Source organism: Plutella xylostella, chromosome 22, assembly GCF_932276165.1.
Source record: "Plutella xylostella chromosome 22, ilPluXylo3.1, whole genome shotgun sequence".
NCBI classification, from domain to species: Eukaryota; Metazoa; Arthropoda; class Insecta; order Lepidoptera; family Plutellidae; genus Plutella; species Plutella xylostella.
The window spans coordinates 1,882,509-1,895,902 of NC_064002.1; the positions used below are offsets into that span (position 1 = coordinate 1,882,509).

At 35.7% G+C, this 13,394-nt stretch overlaps 3 protein-coding genes across 3 annotated transcripts; 2 read left to right on the forward strand and 1 right to left on the reverse strand.

The window, feature by feature from the left end:
• Nucleotides 1-35: 35 nt before the first annotated feature.
• LOC105396500 (U2 small nuclear ribonucleoprotein A') lies at nt 36-6,333 on the forward strand. The gene is made up of 7 exons (XM_048629225.1): nt 36-125; nt 1,285-1,473; nt 1,928-2,075; nt 3,941-4,105; nt 4,418-4,602; nt 4,888-5,037; nt 5,922-6,333. Exons 2-7 carry the CDS (start codon nt 1,392-1,394, stop codon nt 5,966-5,968), a joined length of 777 nt encoding a protein of 258 aa, XP_048485182.1. The 5' UTR covers nt 36-125; nt 1,285-1,391; the 3' UTR covers nt 5,969-6,333.
• Nucleotides 6,334-6,409: 76 nt separating this feature from the next.
• LOC105384363 (serine/threonine-protein kinase Nek8) lies at nt 6,410-9,781 on the reverse strand. Its single transcript, XM_038105401.2, has 6 exons — nt 9,643-9,781; nt 9,261-9,348; nt 7,764-7,934; nt 7,154-7,314; nt 6,922-7,072; nt 6,410-6,661 (listed from the first exon to the last, which is right to left on the reverse strand). The coding sequence occupies exons 1-6, from the start codon at nt 9,711-9,713 to the stop codon at nt 6,410-6,412; spliced, it is 894 nt and encodes a 297-aa protein (XP_037961329.2). The 5' UTR covers nt 9,714-9,781.
• Nucleotides 9,782-9,994: 213 nt separating this feature from the next.
• Nucleotides 9,995-10,978, forward strand: LOC105384362 (NADH dehydrogenase [ubiquinone] 1 beta subcomplex subunit 7). Its single transcript, XM_011554590.3, has 3 exons — nt 9,995-10,224; nt 10,455-10,623; nt 10,835-10,978. The coding sequence occupies exons 1-3, from the start codon at nt 10,116-10,118 to the stop codon at nt 10,911-10,913; spliced, it is 357 nt and encodes a 118-aa protein (XP_011552892.2). The 5' UTR covers nt 9,995-10,115; the 3' UTR covers nt 10,914-10,978.
• The last annotated feature ends 2,416 nt before the right edge of the window (nt 10,979-13,394 follow it).

Consider the following 13,394-nt stretch of genomic DNA (forward strand, 5'->3'; position numbering starts at 1 on the left):
CCTACTAAATTTGCACATCACTAATTTATGTTTACGAGGATAGCCATGCCTTAAATAAAGAACGTTTGACAGCAGAGCAAAGTGACGTATTGTATTAGTTGCTTGATTCGATGCTTTCTTTCTAAATACCATAGAGAAAAAATAAACAATTCTGAAAAGAGTGGCATCTCGAGGAGTTTTTTGTCATACTCTATACGTCATACTGAACAGCGCCACGCCATCTCTTTATATTTCTCAGCCTCATTGTACATACATACAGGGTGCCCTGTTGGGATACCCTGTATATATATAGATATTGTTATCACAAGTTAATAGCCGGATCTCCACCAAACGATCCAATGCGATCCGATCGCCCGATCCAAGAAGTTTAGTATGTAAGAATTCTTGGATCGCGCGATCGGATCGCGTTGGATCGTCTAGTGAGGATCCGGCTATTAACTTCAATCTATAAAGATATAAGACATATTTGCCTTAACGTAGTTACACCACACAACAGTTATTACATTTATTAGCTAAATGTAAGTTCAATCTATTTATGTACCTACCTACATGCAACAATTATTATTGCCTCGCATATAACAATGTTTCAGTTCAGTTTTGTTCATGTCACTTGTAAAATAATATGCGAGTGGGTGTGTGTATTCCTTTTTTATTCCTTTCACCATGAAAACCACTTCATGTTTTGCTAGTTTATATTTCCCAAGAGAAGCAAATCTTGTCACTTGTGGTGATAAAGTCATTTCGTCCAATAGTGCATCATTTATCCTCGCGAGGCAAATCTTTGACGACATTTATCAGTTTGGTACACATAGTATTTTAATCTTCAGCGGATATGAAGATGTCGATCGCTCTTTGCCAGTGCCGTGGAACCACATGGAACCTAGATCGATATGGAATCTGTCAGGTCACAAGAATTTCATAAAAACACTTTTTGCGGATAAAGATGCTTTTTCTTAACACACCATGTTTATTTTTATTTGTAGGTATATAAAATTTATAAATAACGATAAGTATACCGAGAGTATAGGCTTTTATTACAAAAATGTTATTTGCGAGACATTGTAAGACAACTGAACTGACACTGACACGCAATTTCTTCATAATAGCCATAGATCATGACAATGTTGACATTCAAATACTACTTATCTATGTGTCTTGTTATTGTTCTATGGTCTTGTTCATAACGCCATCTTACATCTTTTTTGGTAATAAGAGTAATATAAAGAGATGGCGCTACCTTCTACTAAAAGTTCAGCCATTAAGGCAGTGACCCCCCCCTGCTAAATACTTTGTAAGCCGATTGCCGAATGCGATGCGTTGTTTGAAATCATATTTTGTTACATTTTAAAATAATATAACTTTGTGTAGTGTAGAGTTATTAAACAGTCATCATGGTGAAGCTAACAACGGAGTTGATTAACAACTCCATGCAATACATGAATGCGTGCAGAGACCGTGAATTGGATTTAAGAGGTTAGAAATATTTTATTTCTATAAGAGGGTACAATTTGTCGTAGTTACCTTATCGTTTAATGAGCAGTTGAATAAAGCCTAAACAAAGTACCCATACATGTTGTTGTTCCGTGGAACGCCCTCCTGCCCGCTCGACTTTAGGCGGGTAGCCGGTAGTGGCTGGATGAGGATGGCCCGAGGACCGAGTGTTGTGGCGCTCCTTGGGAGAGGCCTATAATTATTGGCGGATGATGATGATGAAGACAGTTTCTAGCTAAGTACAAAATTCGCCACTCAATAATACTATCTGGTGTGCCAATAATTCACTGTTGCGTTGGAGTTGCTTCCTTGTCCTAAATACTTTTATCAATTCACGTTAAGAACTGCTGGATAGCAGGGTATTTATTGACATTCATTTATGTGCAAAATTTGATATTATCCTTACCTATCACTTATTAAACTTTTTATCTTTCAGGATATAAGATACCACAAATAGAGAACATGGGTGCCACACTAGACCAGTTTGATACAATAGACTTCTCCGACAATGACGTCAGAAAGCTAGACGGATTCCCTCTGTTGAAGAGATTGAAATGTCTGCTGTTAAATAATAACAGAATAGTGTAAGTTATACTTAATTGAATAGTTAAAAAAAACCGGCCAAGTGCGAGTCGGGCTCGCGCACAAAGGGTTCCGTAGCAGCAAATATAATATTACAGTTAAATCAACCTATCTCAAAAACTATAAGAGATACTTTGATCAAACCAAAAATCGTTGAAAGAGTTAATTAGCATGCATCACCTCTATTTTTTTTAGAATTTTATACCCCGTAGTTATAAAAATAGAGGGGGGGGGACATACTTTTTACGACTTTGAGAGCTGATATCTCAAAAACCGTTCACTTTAAGAAAAATGTTTTTTAGAAAACTTTATATCATTTTAAAAGACCTTTCCATTGATACCCCACACGGGTATGTACATCGAAAAAAAAAATTTCATCCCTCAGTTACATGTATGGGGGGCCCCACCCCCAATTCTTTTTTTTACTATTTAGTGTCATATTTTTGTAGCGGTTCATACAACACATATTCCCATCAAATTTCATCACTGTAGTACTTATAGTTTCCGAGTAAATCGGCTGTGACAGACGGACAGACGGACATGACGAAACTATAAGGGTTCCGTTTTTGCCATTTTGGCTACGGAACCCTAAAAAGTAGATACTAAGCTTAACACTTTAAAAGCTGATCACGGACTAGATACATGCCAAATAGCATGGCAATGAATAAAAGGCTTGGCTTTCAAAGGGTTAACCATGCTACAGTTTTTTTACAGTATTGTGCAAATTAATGTGAACACAAGTGAAAATTTGAAAATAATACATTTATTAGTTCTAGAATAAAAAAACCAGAGATATATTAATACAATTTAAGTTGTTTTAATAGAAAATGTGTCTTCCTTGGCTTTTATAACTTCTTCAAAACGTTTTGGCATAGAATCGACAAGGTTTTAACGGTTTTCAGATATTTACTGGTCTAAAAAACTTGTATGGATTACAGCCTCAATCATTTTAGTTTTTCTTGTGCAATCCGTTTTACGAAGTCTAACTTTCACGATGGCCCACTTATTTTCATTGGGATTAAGTGTCGGTGAGTTCTCTGGCCATTCAAAGGCATGATATCTTGTTGTCCTTGAAATATTTAAGCATAATCTTGGAACACGTGGCATGGAGCCGAATTTTGTTGAAAAACTTATTGACCGTTAGCATCAACTTTTCTTAGTTTGGGGCTGTTTTTCTTACAAAGGTACCGGATGACTTGTGCCCATCGAAGGGATGATGGACTCGCTAAAATACAGTGACTTGCTAGAACGGAGATTAGAAGTTGAACTAAGAAAATTTGATGATAACGGTCAATAAGTTTTTCGACATAATTCGGCTCCATGCCACGTGTTCCAAGATTATGCTTAAATATTTCAAGGACAACAAGATATCATTCCTTTGGATGGCCAGAGAACTCACCGACACTTAATCCCAATGAAAATAAGTGGGCCATCGTGAAAGTTAGACTTCGTAAAACGGATTGCACAAGAAAAACTAAAATGATTGAGGCTGTAATCCATACAAGTTTTTTAGACCAGTAAATATCTGAAAACTGTTAAAATCATGTCGATTCTTTGCCAAAACGTGTTGAAGAAGTTATAAAAGCCAGGGGGGACACATTTTCTATTAAAATAACTTAAATTGTATTAATATATCTCTGTTTTTTTATTTTAGAACTAATAAATGTATTTTTTTCAAATTTTCACTCGTGTTCACATTAATTTGCACAATACTGTATAATTTAGCATTTATATCGTCCCCTATAAATGAATATATACTTCAGAACTTTTCATTTATCTAGTATCTTTGCATACCAACTCCTTATGCCCATGTTCAAACATTCATATTTCAATCTTTAATCATTAATCAACGCTACAATATTTTCAGGAGAATAGGTGAGAACCTAGAGCAGTACCTTCCGAACCTGGAGTCTCTGATCCTCACCAACAACCACCTCCAGGAGCTGGGAGACCTGGACCCGCTGGCCACGCTGCCCAAACTCACCTCACTGTCACTACTGCACAATCCTGTTGCTAATAAACAACATTACAGGTAAAACAAACATCCTCATGGTTATCCTTTTACCTTTACTTTCACTTAATTAATAAGCTGACAAAAAAATGCAATAAGTAATTATGTTTCAATGAGAAACACGTCTGTACATAATGTAAAAAATAATGTAACTGTGAATGTGATGGCTGGGAGCAGCATGGAGGAAGCCTATAGCCTACAGTGGATTGGCATAGGCTGAAGATGAATCATGTAATGAAATTTAACAACTGTTTCTCTAAAAATCTCAGTAACTACCTATAAAATACGAAAGCCTTCACACATATTAAAATTTTCAATATCTTACACTTCCAGAGCCTATGTTGCATTTAAATTACCGGAGCTAAGACTTCTGGACTTCCGAAAGATCAAGCAGAAGGAAAGGGACGAAGCTAACACTCTGTTCAAGAGCAAGAAAGGGAAAGAGATGCAAAAGGAAATCCAGAAGAAGGCCAAAACCTTTGTTCCCGGAGGAAATATGCCTGATCCTAAAGTTACCAGTAAGTCTTTTGTTTAATTACATAGCCTGAAATGGATTACCCAGTTCCGAAACATGTTACTTGCTTTTTAGGATTTACCTTTTGACGCCCTTCTTTCGGTAGCAAATACTAGGGCTTGACTAGAGTTTGTCAATATTGAGAAAGGATTAGCCAGTCCGATCAGTTGTGACATTGCACATTGTGCGTAGCTGACTGCCCTGGATGCGACAAACAACATGCATACATACAGCCTGTAATGTAAACATTTACTTCAAACTCACATAAATCTTTTCTCTACTCCCGCAGACCTCACTCCCCAAGAGATCCACAAGATCCGAGAGGCGATCAAGAACGCGTCGTCTCTGCAAGAGGTGGAGAAGTTGACGAGAATGTTGCAGTCGGGGCAGATCCCCGGACAGAAGCCACTGCCTCCTCCCTCCAACAATAATGTCCCACGTAATTATAGTTTTGGTTTTAAAAAAAAAAAAAAAAAAAAAACACGCACTCACGCCTTGTACTAATGTACTCCCTTGCGGGGTAGGCAGAGGTGCATTGCTGCACCCACTTTTCGCCAGAGTGTTATGTTAGTCCCAATGTAATAGGGGGCGGGCCTATTGCCATTTTACGGGCACATCCAAGACCCGAGAACAAATATCTGTGTTTAAACAAATATCTGCCCCAGCCGGGAATCGAACCCGGGACCATCGGCTCAGTAGTCAGGTCACTAACCACTACGCCATTCGGTCGCCATTTTGGTTTTTATTACGCTTTAAGAATTATAAAATTGCTTAGTAAGGTTTTAGACTACTATAGAACATCGCAGAATTGTGCCCCATGAGTTTTCTTTTGTTACTCAATGCTAACAATCTATACCTACTGTATTAACGGACACCTAAATGTGCGAACATCATCAATCATCTTGTAAGTGGTAAAGAATTAAACATGCATTAATTTTTATAGGATTGTCATCGGCTGGATGAAGACGGCAGTGGCTGGACTTGACCTCAGATTTTCGACGTATTATTATTATCCTCAGACACGAGAGAGTTTAATATGTGTATCTTAACAAGTGTGTGTCTGTCTGTATAGTGTGCGATGTAGCACCCAAACGGATCGATCAATAAATTCTGATTAGCTTCCTATTTTGTAATATTTTAAATTTCAGTCATCATCATCAGCCCTCTATCTCGCCTTATTCTATCTATCTAACCTTGCTGATGTCATTTAACCTAACAAGTGGTCTGCCAACCGGTCTCCAACCGTCTCTAGGCCAACATTTAGTGCTTAACTAACATTAAGTTGCTGATACATTAATGCTCACAATCGTTTTCCATTTTCAGAAGCGGAAGAGGAAGAAATGGAGACAGAACATACAAATGGGCAGTAAGAAACTAGATCTAACAAGCAGTGTTTTCCTTTTATATTATTTTAAGAAGAGTAACAAATTACTTTACTCTATTCTTTTACTTTCCCTAGATGTTAAGAGCTGATGCTACACAGATACTAAAATTAAGGTGGAATCTACAGATAACTATAAGTACTAAGCAATTTACGAGTCGTTAATATACTGATTCATTTAATTTGCTAGAAAGAACGATACTACACACAAGGGTTTACTAAAGAACAGATATTACTGTAGGTATTTAAGCTAAAGAACAGATAGATACTATTCAGTATTGTGTTTGATCGTATTATGCCCGTTTTATGGTGTAAATTCATTCCGAAATAAATTCAAACTTGTCATAAAAAATTGCCATTGTTTTATTCAAATTCTTTCAATAATTTCTTAATTAATTAACAAGTTAGTCAAATAATAATATAACATTTATCACTGAAACATATCACACTTAAAGTTCTCTAAATCTGCATACAGTAAGTCATCATTTCCTGCATCTAGGAACACCGTATACACAACAGGCAAAAGGATATTTCTGCCCATGAGTTCTCGAATGTTCGGTCGTTTTTCCGGGACTATAGACAGCATTGAGTCGATAAGGTCCTGAATGCCTCGGTCGTAGACAGACAAGTCTATGGGGTGGACGCTACCACTTGTTATAGCCTTCACTAAACCGACTAGAGTCTGAAATGAAAGGGGAACTTATAAAAATGTTGGTGGGATTCACCTTTACATTAGGCCAATATAAGGGTGAGGCCAGACGAGCGTAATTTTGTAAGTTGTGAGTCGCGTGTTCCGGCAGAAATATGTGCGCGAGCGAGTAACATCCCGCCCCCCTCGTCCCGCGCATCAGAATACGCGGCTCACAACTCACAAAATTACGCTTGTTGGCCTCACCCTAAATGGCAGGCCTGCAGTTAACAATAGAGTCCTAATTCACATACCTCAGACTCAAAAGCTCTTTTGTGGGTGCACATTTCATAAAGCAAGCAACCTAAGGCCCAAATATCACTCTTCGAGTCGTATGGTTGGCCATCACACAGCTCTGGCGCCAGGTAGTATGGGGTCCCGATTACCGTTGAAGTCTTCTTGGCACTGTAAAACAAGTTTGTGGTTAATCTATCAGCATGGTTACCCTACTCTTTTGGTAAGGAAATATCAATAATTTTGTTATACCTAGCCAACATCTTGGATATGCCGAAATCGCCAATTTTCACAATAAGTCCATATTTTCCAGTCAAAAGTATGTTTTCAGCTTTCAAATCTCGATGTATCACATTCAAACTGTGAATGTAATTTACACCCAAGAGGATTTGGGCCAAGAAAAACAGGATCTCCTGAAAAAAGTATGTAAGTATACTATGTATCAAACTACCTAGTTATAGCTAGGTGCTGTTTATTTTTTCATGCAAGTACCTCCATTTTTTCATAACTACCTAGGGGCAAAGCCCTATACTTAGATGGATAGTGTTAGATGTTTAGTAAATTCATAGCAAAATTGTTAATGTGTTAAAACTAGAACCTGTATATGCGTACAAAATAAGTATCTATAGGAAGAGCGGAGTCTCCTGGCACAGGTGTTTGTAATACTTAAAAGGAGGCTTCAGCAACTAGCATTTAAGCATATTTTTGGTTAAAGTAAATAAACAATTTTGAATTTGAATAGTGTAAAAACTAACCATCGCACATCACTCTTCCCCTATCTCTATCTACCTAGCTATTACCATTACACTCTGAAACTGATTTGTACTATGAAAGTCAACGCCACCTCTAGTTATTTAATTACCTTTTGTTTCAGAAGTTTAGGGCACCGGTCGTACATATACTCAGCAAGATTCCCATTGGTTGCATACTCCATCGATATCATGACGTGACTGTCGAAATAATGGCACTCATAGAACTGAATTATATTTGGGTGATGCATTGATGATAGTATCTTCACTTCATTAGCTGTGTCCTGTAACATTAAAAGTTCCCTGTACCACAGAATAATAACTAGTACCAGGTACAGAAGTCCATCTTCGCAATGGCTATCAAAGAAATATGACTCCATCCCATAAGCAATAAGATCTAATTTAGATCGCGCTCCAGCCGCACACGTTTTTATTTACTTACCTACCAATTTATTTTTGAGGGAATATGCGCCTTATTTCACTGGACTACGGTGCATAATAAGTTATACGTGGTTATACGCATTGAAAAAGAAGCCACCTTAGGGTTGCCTCAGCACCACAGACTACAACGTTTACTAAGCAACGGACTGAGTTTGTAAAAAGAATGTCATGATATTAAAACAAAATTAATTTGAATATAGAATACAAAGCTATTCCAAAACTTTTTTTCTATTGGAAATGACCATGCAATAGTATTTATGCGTAAATCGTTTTTTTTTAAGTGTAACCCAAATCTTTCCTTGCGTAATATGTAATAATACCACAGAATAATAACTAGTACCATAATACTAATAATCAATAAGCAAAAGACTTGGAGTTTGTAAAAAGAATGTCATGTTTTTAAAACAAAATTAATTTGAATTTAGAATACAAAGCTATTCCAAACTTTTTTTCTATTGGAAATAACCAGTAAAAACAATGACAATTTCATAGTTAAGATATTTTGAAGTACAAAAAATATGTATGAATCTAAGTACCTAAAACATTTAATTTTGTGAAAACATGTTTTTTTTCGTTATAATTTATATTATGGATATAATTTATATTATGATACAGAACGTGTTAGTTTCGTTAAGCACTAATCCCACTCAGCGCACATTTTATAATCGATTCATTAATACATTTTGAAGGTAGGTAGTTGTGTCTGTAAATTTAATAATTTAACGAAAAAAATATTGGAATAGACTTTGTTCAACATGGAGAAAAAAAGGGTTTGTAGTTCGGATTAATTTCATTTCAAATAAGGAACGTAGAAGAAATCAATAAAATACTTAGATTAGTTTTACCTGTCAGCATCTTTTGGTAATGTAAAAAAATTTAAATTTGGATCACGATCCGTATTTAAGCAATTAAATACGGCACAGTATCTTTTTGCTGCTTTTTTTCTTTTTATGTCCATTTTTCTATTCATAATTCGCGCGCGCGTGTATCGTCTTCCGCTTGCGGCAGCCGACTAGATTTGCCCACTCGAAGCGGCAGGCGCCAGGCTGGCGCCAGCGCCGCCCACGCGCGGAGTGACACAGGCCTGCCTGTACCGTTGCAGCGAGCGGTGGAAAATTTACTTTGGAGACAATAAGTAACGAATACTAAGGACACTTTTTGGTACTTACCTGCACATGATCTTGTATTTTTATATTCAGCTGGATATCTTTAACGATTGTCAACAAATTATTACTCTTCTTACAAAGATAAACATTTCTAAAACAATAGAGAAAAAAATTACAGTTATAAAAGCGTTTACCTAAATTATCTACAAGTTCAAGTGGGCCGGCCATAACTAACTAGGTTCTGCCTTTATGAACCGACCGATCACCGTTTGAAAGCATGGAAGGCCTCCGGCCTACGCCCTTGGACAAGTAGCCGGTAGTGGCTGGATGAGGAAGACCAAAGATAGACGGTTGTGGTAGTTTATTTTCTCTATGGCTTGTGGCACTCCTTGGGAGTATACGTGGGGGTAAGGGGGAATAGAATAGACGTGCGATATTAGCTTACCCGTAAGTGCCTTTTCCTATGGTCTTCACGACATTTAGATTTAATTCTGTTAAGGCATTTACAATATCCATTTTATTTATTTCTCACTTCTCGTACGACCTTTAAATTGATAGCATCATGGAATCTGCTTTTAGATTGAGGGTAGGTTAAATCTACCCGCCCATCGATTGTTTCATATTTTACAGCCTGGCCAACGTCATTGAGCCTGGCAGGTAAGAATATAAAATAAAAAAATACAAATTTATTGAAAGAGTCTTTATAGAGATTATTTAAACAAGTTGCAAATGATACCGAAATTAGCTAAACAAAACGCACGTGCAATAATGTTTTGTATGAATGACAGATGACATGACAACTAGAACTGAACTAAACGCAAAGGTAGAAATCAAAACATTTTCTGTCTTCTTCCCCTCAGTTTTCTCAAATTGTGACCTAAAAAATCGTGAATTGGTTTAGATATTAAACAATTCATCATGGGTCAAATGCTGGGAAGCTTTAATGCCCGTGATGTGGGTCTTTCCATGGACGATGAGCCCACATTTGATCCAAACGCTGGATTTGGCTATGAGCGTACGCCCAGAGGTAAACTTCAATTTAATCTTAATACTGTAGACGTACGATGGCATATTTAGTTGCAAAACTCCGACATTTAGTTTCTTTATGTGTCTCGTACAAGGAAATTATCAAGAATGATTCGTTTTTATAGTTGTTGTTATCATTACATAATTGTTTAGGTTATGTCAAAGTTAAAATTTAACTTAAAATTTACATGCTAAAGACGATAATATTAATTATAGTTATTTATTTTTCAGTTATGGTTGCCAAGGAAGAAGATCTAATATCTTGCCGCATCCCTCCTGAAGACCGTGATTATTGTGCTCACATTTTGATGGAATACCAACAATGCCGCTATAAGAATATGCCAATGATTTACAAATGTGCCCATGAGAAGCATGCCCTCCTATCCTGTGAACATCAAGAGTAAGTTTATGGTTGAAATATTATATTTTACACCACATTATAATGCTAGTACATAAAGAAAATTGTATGGGTCTCCACTTCTCTTGTCTCATACCTTATCCAATACTTTTTCCTAATTGCCAATAATTCTGAACACTCAGTCTAGTGAATATAGAAGTTTGAAGATTTCTTTAACATCAGAATTAATATAATTACACTATATTTGTTTCAGTTATGTCCTTCGTATGAAAGAATTTGAACGTGAACGTCGCCTGAGAGTTCGTGAGCAACGCTTGACTGCAGCGGCTTAATATGATGTTTATGTAGTAATTTCTGTTTCAAATAATTATTTAAATGTATATAAATATTTAGAAAACTCTGTGTTATTTAAAGGTAACCCTGTCAGAGTTTGGCTCTGCTGATACATATATCAACTGGGCTCCATGAAGTCGAAGTAAATAGTTTATTCAAAGTAAAGATTTTTTGAATCTTCCTTTTTCAAAAATATAATATTTAAATAGAAAATTTGTGTATACCTTTCGTTTCGATATGGCTTGGTCAGCCTATCGGTAGATTTTTCTGTACCCATGGAAAGAGCAATCATGAGAATAAAATATTCTTTGAAGCATAGCATATTAAATAATAGATAGGCTATGAGATTGCCTTTCGGTAATGCCCTATTTAAGTAGTCCTGTAAAGTAGGACAGCCTGTATAGCTTTGAGAAGTACTAGTGCATACGATGCGTGTTTTGAAACTATACAAGGCCAGAACGCACCCATAGTGTACTAGCACTGTATAGTTTCAAGTGAAAAAAAATAATATTTTACTTGAAAATATACACGATTTGTGCGTACTAATCGCGTATACTTTCAAGTTGGGATTTACTGAATCGTACTTGAAAATATACAATGCTATTACGCATATTGCTTGATTGGCGTACTTGTCGCATATAATTTATACCTACATGCTGATTCTAATTTACTTAACTATTTCGGTAAATGTAAATGACTACAATTGACTTGTTCTGCCTGTCATACCTATAAAATGATAATAAATGAAGATGAACAAGCTCTAATTTGATTGATAAATTGATATTTATAGCAATCATACTTGCAAGTAAGCATACCTACTAATAAGGGGTTCCCCAGGGTTCGCACTTAGGACCTATTCTTTTTTTAGTTTTCATTAACGACCTTACTTACCAAATTAAACATAGTAATCAATCTCTTTTTGCTGATGATCTTAAAATCTATAGAACAATCACATCTTCTCAGGATAGTACTCTTCTTCAAAATGACCTCAATAATATTTTAAATTGGTGTCATTCCAATGATATGTCTATTAATGCTCAAAAATGCTTTCATATAAAATTTACTCGTAAACGAAATCCTTTTAACAACAATTATCTTCTTGGGACCGATATAGTCACTGAAGTATCTGAAATTCGAGATCTTGGCATAATCATTGACTCCAAACTAAAATTTTCATCCCACATCGACCATATTATCAAGAAGGCTGCACAAATGCTTGGATTTATTAAACGCAATAGCAAAGAATTTAAGTCCGAAACCAAAATCTTATTATTTAATTCCCTAGTGCGGAGTCACCTGGAATTCTCTTCTTCTGCTTGGAGCCCCTCCTACACAATACATTCACAACGAATCGAAAGCATACAGAGATCTTTCACTCGCCATCTTGCCTTTATATCCCGTAATATTTCCCACAGATCTCCTTATGAGCACCGACTAAAATTCTTTAAAATGACTTCTTTACGAAATAGACGTGAAACGCATGACTTAATATTTCTTTATAAAACTTTAAATAATATATTAGACTGTCCTGATATTGTTGCATCTATCTCTTTCCCAATTCCATATCACCTTCCAAGATATCCCATAAAGAAACTTCTCAGTGGACCCCAAGCTCGCACGAATGTTGGATCCCACTCTCCAATCAATAGGTTATGTGATCTTTATAACATGTATAATAATAAATTAAACATTGACATCTTTCACGACTCCTTTAATATCTTTAAGAAAAAAATATGCCAGAAATAATTGCTATAATAGTTATATTTTTTCCTTCAATTTGTTTTGCTACAAATTATTTTAATGTTTGTTATATTGTTTATTTCCATCTTTAATATTCTGTTGTTTTTAAGATAATTTCTTTAAAAAGGATGTGTACGCCTATAAATGGTTTTCGCAACGAAATTGTTACCTATTAATTTATCTTTGTATTTTGTGTTGTGTAAACTGCTGGCGTTCCATATTTTATAAATAAATAAATAAATAAATAAAATATCTTATTATTTAAATGAATTAAGAGTAATACCTACTACACTCCTGAACGGATAAGACTAGCTTAATGACGCCGTCGGCAATATTAAAGTGCATTTAACAGCGCATCAAAATATTATTATAACCAACTAAAATAGTAAATTTTCATCAAATTTTAAATTTAATGGTTTAAAAAAATTACGTCATTTGGTGTTGACTTTTTGCTACTTGGACTTATTCATTGCTCGTGAGTGTAGTAGGTATTACCCTATAGACCTAGACATATTTTTCATCAAGTTTTGAATTACCGTAATTGTCTTTTATGAATTGTTCTACACCCTCTTATGAGATAATTTTTACTATTAACAACAGTTCTACAGTTTAATATCAATTTACTTTTTAACTTACGGTGTAAACAAAAAACACGTTACGAAATTAATGCCAAGTGCGGAATGATGATGCAATGTTTAGAAAGCAATAGACTTATTACTATTTCGCATGAAAGAAAGAGA

What these genes read in the sequence shown, in the direction of transcription:
- LOC105384363 (XM_038105401.2), bottom strand. Translation starts at nt 9,713, where the DNA reads ATGGATATTGTAAATGCCTTAACAGAATTAAATCTAAATGTCGTGAAG. An exon ending in CTAAACTTCTGAAACAAAAG is followed by an intron (nt 7,315 to 7,763) that starts GTAATTAAATAA and finishes TACTTTTTTCAG; the next exon opens with GAGATCCTGTTTTTCTTGGC. An exon ending in AAAGAGCTTTTGAGTCTGAG is followed by an intron (nt 6,662 to 6,921) that starts GTATGTGAATTA and finishes CTTTCATTTCAG; the next exon opens with ACTCTAGTCGGTTTAGTGAA.
- LOC105396500 (XM_048629225.1), top strand. Translation starts at nt 1,392, where the DNA reads ATGGTGAAGCTAACAACGGAGTTGATTAACAACTCCATGCAATACATG. An exon ending in TTAAATAATAACAGAATAGT is followed by an intron (nt 2,076 to 3,940) that starts GTAAGTTATACT and finishes CAATATTTTCAG; the next exon opens with GAGAATAGGTGAGAACCTAG. An exon ending in GCCTGATCCTAAAGTTACCA is followed by an intron (nt 4,603 to 4,887) that starts GTAAGTCTTTTG and finishes CTACTCCCGCAG; the next exon opens with ACCTCACTCCCCAAGAGATC.
- LOC105384362 (XM_011554590.3), top strand. Translation starts at nt 10,116, where the DNA reads ATGGGTCAAATGCTGGGAAGCTTTAATGCCCGTGATGTGGGTCTTTCC. An exon ending in CTATGAGCGTACGCCCAGAG is followed by an intron (nt 10,225 to 10,454) that starts GTAAACTTCAAT and finishes TTTATTTTTCAG; the next exon opens with TTATGGTTGCCAAGGAAGAA. An exon ending in CTATCCTGTGAACATCAAGA is followed by an intron (nt 10,624 to 10,834) that starts GTAAGTTTATGG and finishes TATTTGTTTCAG; the next exon opens with TTATGTCCTTCGTATGAAAG.